Source organism: Zootoca vivipara, chromosome 9 (genome assembly GCF_963506605.1).
Source record: "Zootoca vivipara chromosome 9, rZooViv1.1, whole genome shotgun sequence".
Taxonomy (NCBI): domain Eukaryota; kingdom Metazoa; phylum Chordata; class Lepidosauria; order Squamata; family Lacertidae; genus Zootoca; species Zootoca vivipara.
Genome location: NC_083284.1, coordinates 61132193 through 61151632, shown reverse-complemented (window position 1 = coordinate 61151632; position 19440 = coordinate 61132193). Strand labels below are relative to the sequence as shown.

Here is a 19440-nt window from a genome sequence, read left to right as displayed (position 1 = left end):
TGTGGGAAGAGGGCGTGGAATTCTTCCACTAAGAATTCCTCCTGTATCTGGGTGGCTGGGACCCACTCATTTTGGGATGGCGGGGCGTCCTCCCATGCCATGAGGTACTCCAGGCCCCCCACCCCCCTTCGTGAATCAAGGATGGCCGTTGCTTCATTGAGTGGCTCCCTGCCTCCACTCTCCCCCCCTCCCTCGGGGGGCTGTGCGCTGCCTCGGAACCTGCTACTTTCCCTGTACGGAGACAGCAGCGATCTATGAAACACTGGGTGCACCCTCATGTCCTCTGGCAGTGCCAGCCTGAATGCCACCGGGTTTACCTGCTGCGTGACCGTGAAGGGGCCCAACCTTCTGGGTGCCAGCTTCTTGCACCTCCCTCTGGTGGGAAGGCCCTCCGAGGACAACCAAACCTTGTCCCCCACCCTGATGACCTCCCCCGGTCGCCTGTGGCGATCTGCCCCCTTCTTGTACGCTTCCTTGGCCCTCTCCAAGTGTTCTCTGAGCTGCTGGTGCACCGTCTCCAGTTCCTCTGCCCAATCCTCTGCCTGTGGGCCCTCCTCCTCCCCCTCCCTCTCCGGGAAGGATCTGAGGTCGCGCCCGTAGTTGGCCTTAAAGGGCGACACCCCTGTGGAGACGTGCACCGCATTGTTGTAGGCAAATTCTGCCAGTGGCAGGCGATCCACCCAGTCCGTCTGTCTCTGGCTGACGTAGCATCTCAGGTACTGCTGCAGAATGGCGTTGACCCTCTCCGCCTGTCCATTGGTCTGCGGGTGCCGAGCCGTCGACAAGCTGACCTCCACCTGCAGGAGGTTCATGAGCCGCCTCCAGAACCTGGAAACAAATTGGCGGCCTCGATCCGAAATAACTCTTAAAGGTAGGCCATGCAGTCTGAATACGTGGTCAACAAACAGTTTGGCTGTCTCTTCTGCAGAGACCGCCCTGGCACACGGTATAAAGTGGCACATTTTGGACATGAGGTCCACCACCACCAACACTGCGGTCTTGCCCCTGGACGACGGCAGGTCTGTGATGAAGTCCATGGACACCACTTCCCACGGCCTGTGCGGTGTGGCTAATGGCTCCAGCAACCCTGCTGGTGGTGCCCTGACCACCTTTGCTCGCTGGCAGGTGTCACAGCCCCTAACATAGTCCCGAACATCCTCCCGCACCCCTGGCCACCAGAAGTGTCTCATGACTAAGTGAGTGGTTTTGTCCCTTCCAAAATGACCCGCCGTTGGGTTGTCGTGCATCTGCTTAAGGACCTTACCTCTGAGCTGGTTGGTGGGCAGGTACAGGGCTCCCCTGTAAAAAAGCAACCCCCTCCTTTCCTCAAAGTCTTTGGCGTGCTCCCTCCCCCCTCGCAGATCTCTGAAGATGCGGGTGGCGAACTCATCTGCTGCCGTCAGTGCTGTGAGTTCTGCCTCGCTCACCACTGCTGCTCCGCAGGACCATGCTGATGGGGGGAAAATGTTCCGGGGTGCTGGTGGCAACTCCTCCTCCATGTACTCTGGCTTGCGGGAGAGGGCATCCACCCTGACATTCTGCTCCCCCGGTATGTAGTGGATGGAGAAGTTGAAGTGCGAGAAGAACTCTGCCCACCGTATCTGTCGCTGGTTGAGCACCCGGGCTGTTCTCCAGAACTCCAGGTTCTTGTGGTCCGTGCACACCTGAATGGGGTGCTTGGCGCCCACCAGGAAATGTCTCCAGTGTTTAAACGCAGCATGGATCGCGAGAAGTTCCTTATCAAACACCGTGTAGTTGCGTTCTGGCTGTGTCAGCTTTCTGGAGAACAAGGCACAGGGTCTCCACTCTCTGTTGGCATCCAGTTGCAGCAAAATGGCGCCCACAGCTCTGTCTGAAGCATCTGTCTCCACGCGTAGGGGCGCATCCTGCACCACGTGGAACAGGTTCTGGTCTGAAGCGAACACCCTCTTGAGGCTTTCGAACGCTGCTTGCGCCTCCTGTGTCCACCTGAACTTCTGCTTGCCTCTCAGGCAGTCAGTGATGGGAGCCGTAACCCGCGAGAAGTTCTTGATGAACTTCCTGTAGAAGTTGGCGAAGCCTAGTAGGCGTTGGGCATCTTTGCGCGTCCTGGGGCTGTGCCAGTCCAGGATGGCCTGCACCTTGTCCTTGTCCATCGCTAGCCCCTTGTCTGACAGTTTGTAGCCCAGGAAGTCCACCTCTTTGGTGTGAAACTTACACTTCTCCAGCTTCACATACAGGTGGTGCTCCTTCAGGCGCTGCAACACCTCCCTGACATCCTTTACATGCTGCACTGGGTCCTTGGAGTATATAAGGATGTCATCTAGGAAGACCAAGCAGTTCTTGAAGAGGAGGGACCCCAGGACGTGGTGCATGAAGGCCTGGAAGCATGCAGAGCCCCCTTGCAAACCGAAGGGCATCACCAGATATTCAAAAGAGCCCAGTGGCGTGAACATCGTGGTCTTCCACTCATCGCCTTCCCGGATCCTTATCAAGTTGTACGCCCCCCTCAGGTCGAGCTTGGTGAAGATCTTGCCCCTGCGTGCCGCTGTCAGTAGATCATCCACTCTGGGCATTGGGAAAGCCACCGGTTCCGTCATGTTGTTCAGCCGTCTAAAATCCACCACCAGACGGCACTGTGGCGTGTCTTTCTTGTCCACCCAGAATACCGGGCTGCCCCCCGCTGCCTTGCTTTCTCTGATGAACCCCCTCTTGAGGTTCTTGTCTATAAACTCACGCAGATCTTCCAGCTCCTGATCTGACATGGAGTACAGCTCGGCTGGGGGTAGCGTGGCCCCCGGCACCAGGTTGATCTGGCAGTCAAACGACCTGTGCGGGGGTAGGTGGTCGGATTCTGCTTCACTGAAGACCTCCTGCAGGTGCCAGTACGGCTTGGGTATCGCCTCACCCCCCTTGACGTGCATGGTGGCCACCGTGGCTATTGGAGGCCCCTCCCCTGGTTGGTGCTGCATGCAATGTTCCAGACAATAGTCTGAGCCAAACGTGATGCATCTCTGGTGCCAACTGATGGAGGGGTCATGGCGCGCCAGCCAGCTCATGCCCAAGACGATGGGGGGGTCTGAGATGGTGGTGACGTTGAATGCCAGTGTCTCTGAGTGTCGTCCCACCGTCATTCTCATGGGGGGGGTCTGGTGGGTGATGGCCCCTCCCAGCAACTCCCTGCCGTCTATGGTGGAGACGTGCAGGGGGAAATCCAGCTGCAGGAGTTGGATCTGGTGCTCTTCTGCAAAGTTTCTCGAGAAGAAGTTGGCTGATGCACCACTGTCGATTAACGCGAGGACCGTCAGGGGATAGCCATTTGGGAGCGTTAGCGTCACTTCTAGAACCACCCCTGCTCTGGGGGGGTGGGGGTGGGCTGGCGCTGCTCCTCGCTGTACGGGTGGGTGGGTTGGGGCTGTTGTGTGCCGACTGCGCTTGGCTGCTGCCCCTTGTCTCCTGCAGCCAGGCTGTCTCGTTTCCCTGCTGTGGTGCTACGTCAGTGGGGGAGGGCACAACCGTTCCCGCCTTTCCTTGCCACTCCCTGCGATGTGGGCAGTCCCTGACACGATGCTGGGGGGAGTTGCAGAGAAAGCAATTCCCGCCTCTTCCCTCCTTGCGTCTTGGCGCCGCCGGGGTTTGAAAAGCCCGCGCGCGCGCTCCTCCGATCTCCATCGGTTCCGGCTCTGAGCTTGGTCTGGGCGGGACTAGGGGTGGGCCCTGGGGTGGGGTTTGGTGATGTGGTCTGTCCTGGGAGCGTGGGAACCAAGGTTTTGCTGCGCGCGTCGTTTGTTTGTCATTCCATCTGGATTCCTGTCTCACCCCCACTGCTAGCGCCGCTTTGCTTAACTCATCCATAGTCCGCGGTTTAGGACCTCTCGCCAGCTCATCCTTAACGTCTGAGTGCAACCCCAGGTAGAAGGCTGATTTCACTGGCTCACTGTGCAGATCCCACCCCAGTTTGTGCACTAGCATGGTGAATCTCGCCCAGTAGTCCCGAACTGTCGATTTTCCTTGTGTTAAGTTATGAAGCTCTTCTTTTGTGGCTTCCATTTCAGAGTCACTCGCATACATTATTTTTAAAGCTTCTAAGAATAGTTTTGCGTTCTTCATGCAATCATTTTTTTGCGCGATGAGCGGTCTGACCCATTCTCTGGCGGCCCCCGTCAAATGCTCTATGATAAAGGAGACTCTGTGCGCGTCATCTGGGAATTCTGCTGCATGCAGTTCCAGCGCATAATTTATTTCTGTCTCAAAGCCTAGGTACTCTCTCGGGTCGCCGCTAAACTTGGTGACTAGGGTCTGTCCCCTCCTCACTTGGACTAGCTGGGGCTGGGGCACCCCCCCACCTCTCGCAGCTTTTTCCTCATCCAGCTTTTTCTGTAACTCCACCACCATCACCCTTAGTTGCTTCTCAGTTTCATCTTTCGCTCTCACCTGCTCTGCCAGCTTGTTCAGCTCCTCCCGCGTTCCTCGCGCTTCCTCCTGAGCGGCAAGTAATTGCTGGTGTGCCTGCGCTGTCAGGTTCTGTAATTTCTGTAATTCCTGTGCCGCGGCTTCGGCCTCCAGCCTCCACTGCTCAGCGTCTTGCGCGCTCATCGCGGCCGCTCCAAAGTAGCCCGAAAGACTTGGAGGTTGCTGTCACGGTGGCCGGAATAGGCTACTTCAGAGTAACGACTCTACACAGCTCTGCATTTTATCTTTTATTGGTGCTGAGTATTTACAGTGCTGATGGCAGTGCTATTTACAAAGACACATCTGTTCGCGATATCCCTTGCCCCTCTCACTGTAGTTTACCCCTTCCCAGCAACCTTTAACAACCGTCAGAGCTCAGAATCCTCTGAGGGAAATAATGTGTGTAGGAGTGAGGTTCATGCTTGCTGGTTCAGCCCCAAGCAATCTGCATACAGTAGGTGTAAAAGGTTTTGTGTGGTTTTTTTTAAAAAAAGTACAGTGGTACAGTTGTACGCACATATGGTATTCCATGTGATTGGAAACCCTGCATGATCTTGAATCCAGTCCTTTTAAGCACCAGTGTTGAATATGAAAGAGCATGCATTTCAGATAAAGAATAGTTAGTGTACTACCGTTTTGGAGACCTTGGATGATCTAGCACAGGGGTCAGCAAACGTTTTCAGCAGGGGGCCCAGTCCACTGTCCCTCAGACCTTGGGGGGGGGTAGACTATATTTTGATTAAAAAAACACTAATTCCTATACCCCACAAATAACCTAGAGATGCATTTTAAATAAAAGCACGCATTCTACTCATGTAAAAACACCAGGCAGGCCCCATAAATAACCCAGAGATGCATCCTATATAATAAAGTCCAAGTGTCCCTGCGTCCAAGTTTTCCCGTGTGTCCCTGGGTCACTGCGCATGGGCCCCAGGGACACAGGGATTGGACAGCAGAGACTGCACGCTCTCTCCCCCCCCCCGCCTCCTCCAACCGCCGCTCCCGGCCGGACACCACCTCACTGCAGGGCACGTCAGGGAAGCGAGGGTGGAGGCCGGTGAGGGCCCCCTCCTCACAACCCTCCTTGGCCCGTAAGAGGAGCGGCGGGAGGCCGCGAAGCAGCGGCGGTGAGGTAGGCATTTGTGTCCCCCGTCCTTCCTGTCGGCGGCTGGGGGCAGGAATGGAGGAGGAGAAAGCAGTGCTTTCTCCTCCTCTGTTCCTGCCCCCCTGCCGCCGACAACAAGGACAGGTCCCAGGCTTCGGAGAAGCGCTGCGCAAGCGCTTCTCCGAACCCCGGGATGTCTCCTTCCTCTCGACAGCTGGGGGGAGGAACGGAGCAGGAGAAAACAGCGCTTTCTCCTCCTCTGTTCCTGCCCCCCTGCCGCCGACAACAAGGACAGGTCCCAGGCTTCGGAGAAGCGCTGCGCAAGCGCTTCTCTGAACCCCAGGATTCTAGCGCCCGTTATTGAACGGGCTGAAATCCACTAGTTTTAAATAAAAGGACAGATTCTACTCATGTAAAAACACGCTGATTCCCGGACTCTCCGCTGGCTGGATTTAGAAGGCAATTGGGCTGGATTCGGCCCCCGGGCCTTAGTTTGCCTGCCCATGATCTACGTTTTAGGTAGTGTTCCAAAACCATAGAGCAATTTACTCTTAATTATCATTGGATAATACTGGTTACAAGACACCACAGGAGTCCGTCCTATAAATACCCCTCTTACATTTTAGGGTCTAAAGATTGCACTAGTGGTGCATACCTGTCATGCACTCAAGGTGCACGAAGTGTGTGTATGAGTGAAAGCAAGATCTCCTGTGTGATACATCCTTGGCATATTATTTTATTTTAGCATAAGTGCAGTATCCCCAGGGCCTGGATTGAACAGCACATGACAGGTGATCTTTCACACATTTAGTGCATTCATGCTTCCATCCGCATGACACTGTCAGAGGCAGGATCATGGTCTAGATCAGGAAGAAAACAGATTTCCTTTTTCAGGAGGGTTTCATAGGAATTTTATGATAGGAATCATTGTGGAACTGATCTTCAGGCAGGAAAAATATCCTGCGTTAATGGGTTCCATCTTGGAATGTGCAAAAGATAAGCCACACAGAACTCTGACAGCTAATTTTATCTCATGATCCAAAGAAATTTAGCCAGGGAATACAAGGACTCATGCTGTGTTACATTATCCTATGTCCTATCATGGCTTTTAAAAAAACCACATAAATGGTAGCACTCACTTATTTTTAACATCTGGTACAGTATATAGATTAATCAAGATGTAGAGGCTTAACCATAATATCACTGTTGACAGGGGGAACAAATAGGTCTGTGTTAAATTTGATCACTGCTTCATATTTATTTGCTTTACCGAGCTTAAAGGACCAAATGTAGTTGTGGCAAGTGTTGTGGTAAATGGTATGGCATGGAATTAGCATTTTCTTGGTTGCTTACAGACCATAAACTTGGCCAATCTAAGTATCATAAATTTCTCCATTTATGAGCCCAGTCATTTCTAAATTATTATCAAGTTGTTAGTATAACCCATGCAAGCATACTGCTGCATAAGAGACTGATTTATAATAGTTATGCTTGAACTAATTTGCTGAATCTTCCTCCTACACACATAGGTTTTCATTTAGAAAATCTAAACTTATCACTGTGTGGATGTGAGCATTGAAACATTAACTCAGTTGATAAAGTGGAGGGGAAAACAAAGCAATGTCACAAAGCTACAAAGGACCACCCATCCAGGATCCCTGTTCAAATCCAGAAGAAAACAACACACCAATCCAATAAATGAATTCCAGTTGTGCAGCTTCCCACTCAAAGAATAAATTTATACAACAAAAGAGCCACATGGATTTGTTTACATTTTTAATATTCAGTATAATTAGTGGGTTTCTAACTGTATGCATTAAAAGCAACATGGTGGAAAACACTTTATGCCATAGTTTTATTGGCTCATTTATTGGAATTTTTTCTTCTGATCTATGGAGTTGAACAGTCCTTCTGCACCACCCAGAATGAATGAAGGGCTGTTTTTATTTTATTTTTAAATATATATATATTTTACTGAAGTGTTTGCCTCTACTGATTTTATGAGAACCAAGTGAACTGTAATCAATTTAGTCTTCTGCATTAGTGGAAAAAGTCTCCCCTTTTAAAATAGGGTTGTGTGTAATTATTATTCTATTTGTTTTTTGTTTTGTTTTTTTAAAAAAAGAGAAGTAGGTTTTACATATTTTAAATTAAATGCTTTCTCAAGTTAATTGAAATCCTCTTTATATAATACTGTTATGGGTTTGCAGGGGGCCAAGGATCCCCTAAAAGTTCTGGGTGCCAGGTTCTGAAATTTCTGAAATTAGCAAATTAGGAAAGGTGGGGTTGATCAACGGATTTAGCAAGCCTTTAAAAAGTAGGTCAAGCCAGCTTCCTCAGGAGATTGGCTGAGAGAGGTGCCATCAAGGAACCAAACAGGTGATGGCAGAGGCAATGCCCCGACAAAAGGTGAACCATCGGGACATTCAGTGTCAGACAAGAAGGGGGGGGAAGGTTGCCAGCATTACAAGGGGCATAGTGAAAAGTGTCCTTTTTGCACAAGGCTTGAGTTGCATTTTAGCAAGGCTTTTTTGGGGGAAAGAAGGGTGGGGCTAGAGGCCATGAGGGCTGAGGAACAAACAAACTGTGTGGAGGAGACACAGAGATAGCATTTTGGCTGCTTTTGAATCCTATGCTGTGCTGCTGTGGGGAGCAAGCCCCTCATAAGATGCAGTGCTCAGAACCCTCTCTACATCCAGACTCAGGTGTAAATATGTGTAAATAAACCATATTCTTCACTGTGCCTCCTTTTCCTCCCTGGAAGGTAGCCGGTAACAATATTAAATGCCCTTTATGTACAACACTAGTGAAATTATCACATATCAGAAAGATGATGGGCCTTGCCTAGTACTAATCTCTGACAGCAGCTTACTTGATACTTGGAAAGGGAGCCCTCACATTCCAAAATAGTATCTTTCACCACTATTATGTGATGTGATGAATGACAGAAACGTTGCAGAACTATGTAAAAGGTCTCTGCCAGTAGCAGATGCAATACCAACAATAAATGACTTGCAACTTCTCCCACTGACAAGGGCAGCTAGCTATCAGTATATATACCCACATTGCTGCCTGCATGCTGTCCTGCCAATTAAAGCCCTGTTATCTGAGCCAGTAACACCTTTTCAGAACAAGTCACTCAATAACTCTTTTCCTGTTTGTGAGGGAGCTTTATTTTTGGAGAGTCAAAGACCTCAGAATATTTTGGAGCCTGTCAATGTGTCATGTGCAGCTCTGGGGTAGGTCCTGGAAGCCACAGAAGGAAACTAGGCAAGACAAATAGGAACTTATTTCTCTTTTGTCTCTTTCTTTTTTATTTTATAGAGAACCCTTAATCCATAGTAGTATGGAAAAACATCAGTACACAATGATGACATTTTTGGCTTACTGGACACTTACAAATGGATTTTTATATTTAGACTGGATCTATTCGCTTGATCATTTTTTAGAGTTAATATACTCTCCTATCACATTTGAAGTTTATCTTTCGAACATTAGCCTAAAACAAACTGAAATATACAACAAGGTTTCTGCATATTCTAGCTCAAGGGTAGCAAATGTTAGACTCTCCAGATAACTGTCAACATCCCTGAAAAATGACAATGCTGGGCTGGAGCTAATGAGAGTTGGAGTCCATTAGTATCTGGAGGGCACCATGTTGGCTACCCCGATCTAGCTGATGGTTTACAAGAAGGATAGGGGGTACATCAAGCATTATACTCTAAACTCAGCGACTTCAGTCCTTCCGTCTTTTTGCATTCAGATCAGTCAAAGGGGCTTTAGATTTAGACCACAGGGGTATACACCTACATTCCAAACTATACATACTCCTCAGCGTTTCCTTGATGCTGCTGGTTTCAAATACCAAAGATCGCAGCCAATGATGGTCTCTGGATTGCCTTTGTGGCTTGGTGTTGCAGTGCAGATTTTGCCTAACTTTTGCCACTCTTAGTTTACCAGCGGCATGATTGAGCACATTAAATATGTTTTTATTGTCTTCCTGTCTTCTGAACTTCGCATGAGTCTTCAGGTGCAGGATGCAAATATTTTGTTTAAAAAGCACAACTCTAATGTTAAAATGGTTGCAGGTTGTTTGTACCAATTTCTCAACTCTTGGTGATTTAATGCTTTCAGAAGGATTTTTCTATGTAAAATCCACCAGTGGCACATTTTTTGCCCATAGGGAGTTGGTCACAGTGCTTGTAGTGTTGCATAGACCACCCTTTGCACCTTTACACAAAATGTATTGATGCATCTGTTCTTTAAAATTCTATTCCGTGACTACACATTGAGGCATCTTTCACAAACGTGGTGTTCGAATAGATCTGTTCCTCTGAGCCTTTTGCAAGGTATTTTCTCATTTCCATACACAGCAAGAGTTATAGCTACCCTCCTCTTGATCAGATCCAAAGCATCCATGGAGGAAAGTGCAGAATTTAAAGGATGTTTGCTGTGCTCTGTAGGTGCACTTTGAAATAACAAAGGTCATTAGAAAAAAAGGTCATTAGAAAAAAATTCCTTCAGTAGCACCTTAAAGACCAACTAAGTTTTTATTTTGGTATGAGCTTTCGTGTGTATGCACACTTCTTCAGATACACTAGAAACAGAAGTGTCAGACCCTTATATATATACAGAGGGTGGTGGGGGTGGGTGGGAATGGGTGATGGGCTGATGGGAGTGGTAAACCTGAGATGGCTGTTAACGACTGCTGATTACTGCAAATAGTCCGGGGGGGGGGGGGGAAGCAAGGGCTGAGGCGCTAAAGAAAGCTTGATCATGCATAATGAGATAAGAATCCACTGCCTGCTTGTTTGTATCCTTTCATTCAGCGGGTATTGGGGGAGAAGTATCTTCCTTCATCTATGCAAGGTGCATTCATCTATGCAAGGTGCATTAGGGTCAGGGCCATCTTAAGCATATCTGGCGTCCTGGCGCTGTGGTGCGAATATCCCTCCGGTGCCCCCCCCCCCCGTTTCGCAGCACGGCTGTCTGGCAGGCGCAGCACAGCTGCCGTGGGCACAGCTGCGCCCTGCGCCACCCAGCCTTGCCGTAGGGCCGGCCCTGATTAGGGTTGGCATTTCTCGGGTGTTCGATACCCCCAAAGGGGCCAAGCCAACGGAAATATTGGCTCACTCCATTATGTCACCATCAACATGGTGTTATTGTGACTAATGCTCCTTTTCCAAGTATATACAGCAGGCACTACAGAATGGCCCTGTTGGCTTCAGCTGATGCTGACTTTGGGTGCATAGTTCATAATCAGGTACTCTAGTCTCAATAAATGCAGTTGGAACCCACCCGGTTGGGAATGCTGTGGTATGCCCCAACCCATTCGGGTCCTCGGTAGCTGTATCAAATAGGACACTGATGCATAGATTTGATAGGTTCTGAGGACACGAATGGGGCCCATCCTTAGTACTGGGATCTGCAGTCAGGGGCGTAGCCAGGATCAAAACTAGGGGGGGGGGGCAAGCCATAGTCGTTCAGGGGCGGGGCCACAAAGTGGGAATGTGGGCGGGGCTACAGGGCCAGCTGGCCTGACGACATCGTGGTGGCGGCGGCGGCAGCGGCCACCTTGTGCTTCTGGGGCTGGCAGCGGTGGTGGCTACCCTGCTTGGCTGGAGAGGACGGGAGGATCGGGCAGGTGAGAGGGGGTGACAGGGTGGGCGAGGGCAAGGCAAGGCACGGCCGCAGTCACGACGGCTCCGAGGCGTTGCTGCATATCAGCATAATATTTCAACCATGTTGTGGGTTCAAGCCCCACCTTAGGAAAAAATTCCTGCATTGCAGGGGGTTGGACTAGATGACCCTTGTGGTCCCTTCCGACTACAATTCTATGATTCTATTGATGCATTGCCATAGCATATGCATCATTCTGCTTTCTTGAATTCTCCTACTCCTAGGCATAGCAGCCAACTCCTAGAGGCCTAGGTGCCCCCCCCCCAATTACTAGTAAATACCGTATTTGAAAGAGTCACACCCCCCCCATTTTGATGGGCTTTCTATGTGGGGCTTATCTGCCCCCCCCCCCAGTATTTTATTAAGGATGGAAGAGGGAGGGAGGGAAGGAAGAATAGAGAGAGGGATACCTCATATTTGTGGGTGCATCTGGGTGATGCTCTGATGCTGGAACTCTGCAGCAAGAGGACAGGAGGGTCGGGCAGGCGAGAGGGGGTGGCAGGGCGGGCGAGGGTGAGGGAAGGCACGGCCGCAGTCACGATGGCTCATATCAGCATAATATTTAATGATATGCGTTGCTGCATATCAGCATAATATTTCAACCATGTCGTGGGTTCAAGCCCCACCTTAGGAAAAAATTCCTGCATTGCAGGGGGTTGGACTAGATGACCCTTGTGGTCCCTTCCGACTACAATTCCATGATTCTATTGATATATTACCATAGCATATGCATCATTCTGCTTTCTTGAATTGTCCTAGGCATTGCAGCCAACTCCTAGAGGCCTAGGTGCCTCCCCCCCCCAATTACTGGTAAATACTGTATTTTAAAGAGTCATTCCCCCCCCCATGTTGATGGGCTTTCTATGTGGGGCTTATCTGCCCCCCCCAAGTATTTTATTGAGGATGGAAGAGGGAGGAAAGGAAGGAAGAAATAGAGAGAGGGATAACTCACATTTGTGGGTGCCTCTGGGTGACGCTGTGATGCTAGAACTCTGCAGCAAGAGGAAGATACCGGTACACCTGTACAGGAGCCTTTCTCCTGTACAGGAGCTTTCTCTCTGCTTGATTTACAGCAGGCACGTCCATCAGGTAGATTGTGATCTACCAGTAGATCACTGGATGTCTGTGGTAGATCACTGCTAGATCACTGGCACCCCTAAAAAAAGCTCACCCAAAATTTTCCTCCTCCCTAAAAAAAGCTGAACTATGACCTGAAGCCCTAAACAAAAATGGGCCCCCCTCCCTCCTAAAAGAAGCTCAACAAGTTTGACCTAAACCCCCCAAAACAGGGCTTCCCTTTCTTAAAAAAACTCAACAGCTTTGACCTGAACCCCCCAAAAGGGGGTAGATCACTCCCAGTTTTTAACTCTGAGTAGATCAAAGTCTCTTGGGAGGTGGCCACAACTGATTTACAGTATACAGATGCAGGAGGAGGGGCAGACTGGAACACCACTGCTTTTTTATAAACATCACTGTGTCTATCAAAGCTACAGCCCCCCCTTCTTATTCACTTCCTTTTAGCCTTGCAGGGCCACCTTAGTCAAATTGAATCCTCTGCACCCTCATTAAATCGCCAATAGAACTGTTAATGCGATCCCTGAATGCTCATTAACAACTTCCACTGAAGAACAATAGGGTGAATAGGGTGAACCTTGCCTGAAGGGATATTCTTAACTGCTTAAGTACCAGTAGCCACTTTGCTTTATTTACCGGTATTTGATGTGTTTTTGTTACAGCTGTGTTCCGCCCGCCCCCCCGCCCCCCCGCCCCCAGCAAGTGGAGAGCTGCTCTTGCTAAAGCAAAGCCCTTTCCACTTCAGTTTTTGGAGGGGGAAAGTGCTGATTATGGTCTGTAAAATACTTTTTTTTTGCTTCTAGGGGGGGGGGCAGCTGCCCCCTCCTGTCTACACCCATGTCTGCAGTTCCTTCTCTACTTCAATTCCATGATGAATTATTATGGGTAATACTTCCTTTGGTTATTTGAACTGAGCTGGGAGAGAGGTAGGCAGTTGTATAGAGTTTTTCTTTCCAGATATGTTCAACATCTTATGCTGCTTGGTGAATTGGGGAAAAAAACTTGAAGGGAACTGCGCCTGCCTCCCAGAGTTCTTTGCTCTCCTTCTTCTGTCATGTGATGAGGGTCATAACCCTTGCTGGGCAAGCAGATTGTCCTGAGAAACATGGATATAGCTGTTGCTGCCTGAAGGGCTTTATGCTGCAGTTAGGTCCCTTTACAGTCATCTCAAAGAATACCATAGGAAACATATTTTCCATAGCAAGTTATCTCCATTTAGGCTGCAATATTTGCAACAAGTGCTGCTCAATATCACACAAATCACCTTCCCCTAATTATGTTATGAATTTTCACACTTCCCAGCAGCCACCAACAATCTGGAGCAGAACTGGTTAAACTGATAATGTGGCATGACGTATGTTGAATTCTTACGAGTGTAAGATGCCCAGTGGAAGTTGTTTGCTAGTTGCTAAAGGAAGATTGTTCTTGGCAGCATCTCTCTAGTGACCATAATGTGTGCTCTGGACTACAGCTGAAAAAGTTGGAAAGTTATAATAGCATCTAAGAGCCAAACTGGATGCATGCATAGTTTAGTGTGAACAAGCAAGCATGCAGGCTTCCAGAGAGGAGATTGCAGTCTTAGCTCTTATCCTCTCCCCCCCCCCCCCGAACCTGGGCTCATGGCTTAGCTTTCTCCTAATAGTCCAGGAGCTCATAGTTTGCCTGATAAAACTAAACCACAAGTCCAGATTCAGATGACATGTTAAGTCAAACTGTGGCTTAACTCAACACAGTACAGCTGCAAAAAGACAGGGGAGAAGCAAAGTGGCCACAATCTCATCTCTCTTGGAGCCCGTTTCTGCTTGTTCATACAAAGCTACAATTTGGCTTAGCATTCACTGTGAAATGAAGGCAGTACACAGGAAGGTGAGGTTTATTCTTCATTCTCTTACTGAACTTGGAATGGAGATTGGCCCTTCTTTGGGGGTGGGGTAAAAATTTCACACCTGGCAACCAATACCTGATGTATATTTTGCTCTAGGAGGTTTAGTTTGGTCAGAATAGAGTTTACACTTCCAGAGTTAATGCTAAATACATTACTTCTGGTAAATGAGCCACCATAGTTTCTAGAGGGGTGTGAAAATTTGTGTCCCAGGCTTTTTAGACTCGTCTACCCATGTACTATCTGAAACCAAATGGCTGCATTGGTTGCCAGATGGGAAATATATTGCCATTATTTTTAGCTCTCCTACCCCACTATAGGAGCCCATTGGGAAATGGGTACTGTATGTTCCTGCGTATAAGACTACTTTTTAACCCAGGAAAATCTTCTCAAAAGTCGAGGGTCGTCTTATACGCCGGGTCGTATTTCTTATACGGTGAGTATATCCAAACTCTATATTTTAACTGGAAAAGTTGGGGGGTCGTCTTATATGCCCAGGCGTCTTATACACCGGAATACCGTACTTTCCCCCCTTAAGGCTCCTAGCTGGGCAAAGGGCAGGGGCAGGCAACCTCTTTGCTGTTTAAAATGAAAGCTTTTCATTTAAAAAAGTAAAAATAAATAAATACGCATACTGGAAGGACAATAATCTTAGAAATATTTATTTATCTTTCTAGTCATGGGCTCCTGCCTTGCAGATCATTCTGCGAAGCTGCAAAGGAAGGTTGTGAACCAGTTCTTGGGATGGTGAATTCTTCATGGCCAGAGTTCCTAGCGTGTTTCCAGTTTAAAAATAAAACTGAAAATAACAACACCACCAGGGTATGCTTTTCCCCAGAACAAGAAAAAGGAAAGCGAGGTAAGTTCCCTTAAATTTTTTTGCTAAAGTGCTGCAGTGTGTTTCAGGTTCTACATATAATGTCCAAATTGTATGTTAGACACACGCCCATGTCTTCTTCTTTTTTTTGCAATTATTTTAATTGAAATGAATCTCTGAGGTGTATCTGTATCTGTTCCACTGTGGGGAGGGGGCATTTTTCATTGGGATACTGACTGGAATGGAAAGAGATAAACAGTTCCATCCCCAGTTGTTCCTCTGATTAAACATGCAGTCTCAGAAGCTGTTTTTGTGTGTTACAAAAGAAAAGTAAGAAAGAGGATACATCCAGCTGTGTGCAACATGTTAAAGGCTCGTTTCTTTCTCCTAAGATTTTGATGCTGCAATTTTGATAATGTTTTAGTTCAGCTTGTATTCTTTATAGCTTTATATGCATGATCTAGCCTATGCATTGGTTTAAAGCTGCTGTTTTAAATTGTTTTATACTGTGTTGTAGCAGGTTTTTACAACTGTGATTTCTTTCTTATAAGGATATTTCAACCGTATTTGTATATATGTAAACCACCATGTAAGTGCCATACCCTAAAAATCCTCATTTAAAAAAAATTAGCTAAACAAACAAACAAACAAGATGTAGCTTGGCCCAGTGATGGGGAAAACCTCAGTGAACTTTCAGGTCCCTTAAATAAATCATAGAAAGATTCACAAGAGGAAAAATGTAAGGTGGGAGAAGGCAAACTATTAGCTGGAGTTGCCCTTCATGCTTAATGCTATTACTTCAAAACAAATGTGTTCCATTAAACTTGCTTTTGGAGTTTAAATCTGGAAAGCAATATTGAACTTCACAGAAGCTTAATGGTACTGTCTCTGAAGCAGAGGTGCCATTTCCTACCCCCCCCCATTTTTGTTGGGAGGCAGGACCCCTCAATGGCGCAGCAGCAGGAGGAGGAGACATAGCACCAGAGAAGTAGTAATAATAAGTAATAATAATAATAATAATAATAATAATAATAATAATAATAAATTTATTATTTATACCCCGCCCATTTGGCTGGGTTTCCCCAGCCACTCTGGGCTGCTTCCAACAAAAATGAAATATGAAATAAAAAAATGAAATAAAATAATCAATTAAACATTAAAAGCCTCCCTAAACAGGGCTGCCTTCAGATGTCTTCTAAAAATCTGGTAGCTGTTTTTCTCTTTGACATCTGATGGGAGGGCATTCCACAGGGTGGGCGCCACCACCGAGAAGGCCCTCTGCCTGGTTCCCTGCAACTTGGCTTCTCGCAACGAGGGAACCGCCAGAAGGCCCTCGGTGCTGGACCTCAGTGTCTGGGCAGAACGATGGGGGTGGAGACGCTCCTTCAGGTATACTGGACCGAGGCCATTTAGGGCTTTAAAGGTCAGCACCAACACTTTGAACTGTGCTCGGAAATGTACTGGGAGCCAATGTAGATCTTCCAAGACCGGTGTTATGTGGTCTCGGTGGCCGCTCCTAGTCACCAGTCTAGCTGCCGCATTCTGGATTAGTTGTAGTTTCTGGGTCACCTTCAAAGGTAGCCCCATGTAGAGCACATTGCAGTAATAGTCCAAGCGGGAAATAACTAGAGCATGTACCACTCTGGCGAGACAGTCTGCAGGCAGGTAGGGTCTCAGCCTGCGTACCAGATGGAGCTGATAAACAGCTGCCCTGGATACAGAATTAACCTGTGCCTCCATGGACAGCTGTGAGTCCAAAATGACTCCCAGGCTGTGCACCTGGTCCTTCAGGGGCACAGCTACCCCATTCAGGACCAGGGAGTCCTCCACACCTGCCCGCCTCCTGTCCCCCACAAACAGTACTTCTGTCTTGTCAGGATTCAACCTCAACCTGTTAGCCGCCATCCATCCTCCAACTGCCTCCAGGCACTCACACAGGACCTTCACCGCCTTCACTGGTTCTGATTTGAAAGAGAGGTAGAGCTGGGTATCATCCGTATACTGATGAACACCCAGCCCAAACCCCCTGATGATCTCTCCCAGCAGCTGCATGTAGATGTTAAAAAGCATGGGGGAGAGGACAGAGCCCTGAGGCACCCCACAAGTGAGAGCCCAGGGGTCCGAACACTCACCCCCCCCACTCTCTGAACATGGCCCAGGAGGAAGGAGCGGAACCACTGTATGACAGTGCCCCCAGCTCCCAACCCCTCTAGACGGTCCAGAAGGATGTTATGGTCGATGGTGTCAAAAGCCGCTGAGAGATCCAGCAGAACTAGGAAACAGCTCTCATCTTTGTCCCTAGCTCGCCGGGGATCATCAACCAGTGTGACCAAGGCAGTTTCAGTCCCATGACGAGGCCTGAATCCCAACTGGAAGGGATCCAAATGGTCCGCATCTTCCAGGCGTGCCTGGAGTTGTTCAGCAACCACCCGCTCAATCACCTTGCCCAAGAATGGACGATTTGAGACTGGGTGATAGTTGGCCATATTGGCCACATCTAAAGATGGTTTTTTAAGAAGCGCCTCTTTCAGCGGGTCAGATGGTTTTTTAATAACCGCCTCTTTCAGCGGGTCTGGGAAGGCTCCCTCACAGAGAGAAGCATTCACCAACCCGTGAAGGCTGTCGCCCAGCCCTTCCCGGCTAGCTTTTATAAGCCAGGATGGGCAAGGATCAAGGAGACAGGTGGTTGGTTTCACTCGTCCAAGCGGCCTGTCCACATCCTCGGAGGTAACAGAATGGAATTGATCCCACACAACTGGACTAGACAGGACTCTAGCACTCTCCCGCCCCAGCCCTGCTCCCACGGTGGAGTCTACGTCTTCCTGAATCTGAGCGACTTTATCTGCAAAAAACTTTGCAAAATCGTTTCAGGAGATCATGCGGCCCGTACTGGGCCCCGATGGAGCAGGTGGTTCCACTAAACTGCGAACCACCTGAAAAAGTATCCTGCTGCTGTTTTCTGCAGATGCAATAGAGGCAGTGAAGAAAGCCTTATTCGCCATCGCTACCGCCACTTGGTAGGCTCGACATTGAGCTCTAACCCATGTCCGGTCAGCTTCAGAATGAGTTATCCGCCACCGGCGCTCTAGCCGTCTCAGCGATTGTTTCATTGCCCTCAGATCCATGGAGAACCACGGGGCTGTCCGGGCTCCATGCAATCGGAGAGGGCGCTTCAGAGCCAAACAGTCAATAGCCCTGGTTAACTCTACATTCCAGCGGGCCACCAGGGAATCGGCTGGAAGGCCATCGACATGGGATAAAACATCCCCTACCACTCTCTGGAAACCATTTGGATCCATTAAGTGGCGGGGGCGGACCATCCGAAGTGGTCCCACCTCCCTGCAGAGGGGAAGGGTCGCAGATGAGTCCAGTTGCACCAGGTAGTGATCTGACCATGGCACTTCTTTAGTTTCGCTTTTACTTAGTGTCAGATCACCAACATCCATAGAGGTAAACACCAGGTCCAAGGCATGTCCGCGGCTATGAGTTGGGCCAGACTTATTCAGGGATAGCCCCATGGAGGCCATGCTTTCCACGATGTCCCGAGTGGCCCCTTGTAAGGTCGTGTCAGCATGGATATTAAAATCCCCTAGGACAACCAAACTAGGTGTCTCCAGGAGAACGTCCGCCACAACCTGAAGCAGCTCAGGCAGGGAATCCTTGGTGCAGCGAGGAGGTCGGTACACCAGAAGGAATCCTGTACTGCCCCTATTGCCCAACTTCCAGAACATGCACTCAGAGAACTGGGTCTTCCCAATAGGATGCCTGGTGCAAACTAGTGACTTCCTAAAAATCACTGCAACCCCCCCTCCCCGCCCACAAGGCCTGGGTTGCTGTGCGTAAGAGAAACCTGGTGGACATGCAGCAGCTAAAACAGGCCCATCTGCTTCATCCAACCAAGTCTCTGTTACACATGCCAGGTCAAGTCCTCCATCCACGATCAAGTCATGGATGGCACTGGTCTTATGAATCATTGACCTGGCATTGCACAGCAGTACCTTCAGGTCATGTGGGTATCGCTTGCTGATTCCAGTATCCATCCGGTCAAGGCCAGACCCGGAGGCAGGGATAGTCCTCAGACAACGACTGAGCCTGCCTCCTCGGTAATGACATGGTCTGGTCTTAGCGTAACTCCTCCTCCTACCCGTGATCACTGAGATCGGTTGTCCCAGTGCCGCCACCCCTGTGGAACCTGCCCCAGCCATTTTGTTGGCTGGGACCCACTCCCAGGCAGCCCTGACCCCTCCCCCTAAGAACAAATTAAAACCTATATAAAACACAAGAGTTGCTGCTGGGCATTGAAGCCATGCCGGAGCCTCGTTCAGCTCTGCCCCTGGCTTCACCTAACGTCATGTTGCAATGTTGTGCATGACACACATTGTCCCTCTCAATCTTCAGTGCAAGTTGGTGCCCCTGCTCTGAAGCCATGAAGTAGTTTAGACTTGGTAGCTC

The 19440-nt window shown here is 48.9% G+C and overlaps 1 protein-coding gene across 1 annotated transcript in view; it reads left to right on the top strand.

Annotated features, from left to right (window-relative positions):
* Positions 1-19440, top strand: part of CORIN (corin, serine peptidase) — a 130433-nt gene that overhangs the window by 39648 nt on the left and 71345 nt on the right. The window contains 1 exon segment of the mRNA XM_035112248.2: positions 14849-15030. Coding sequence (XP_034968139.2) covers positions 14849-15030 — 182 coding nt within the window.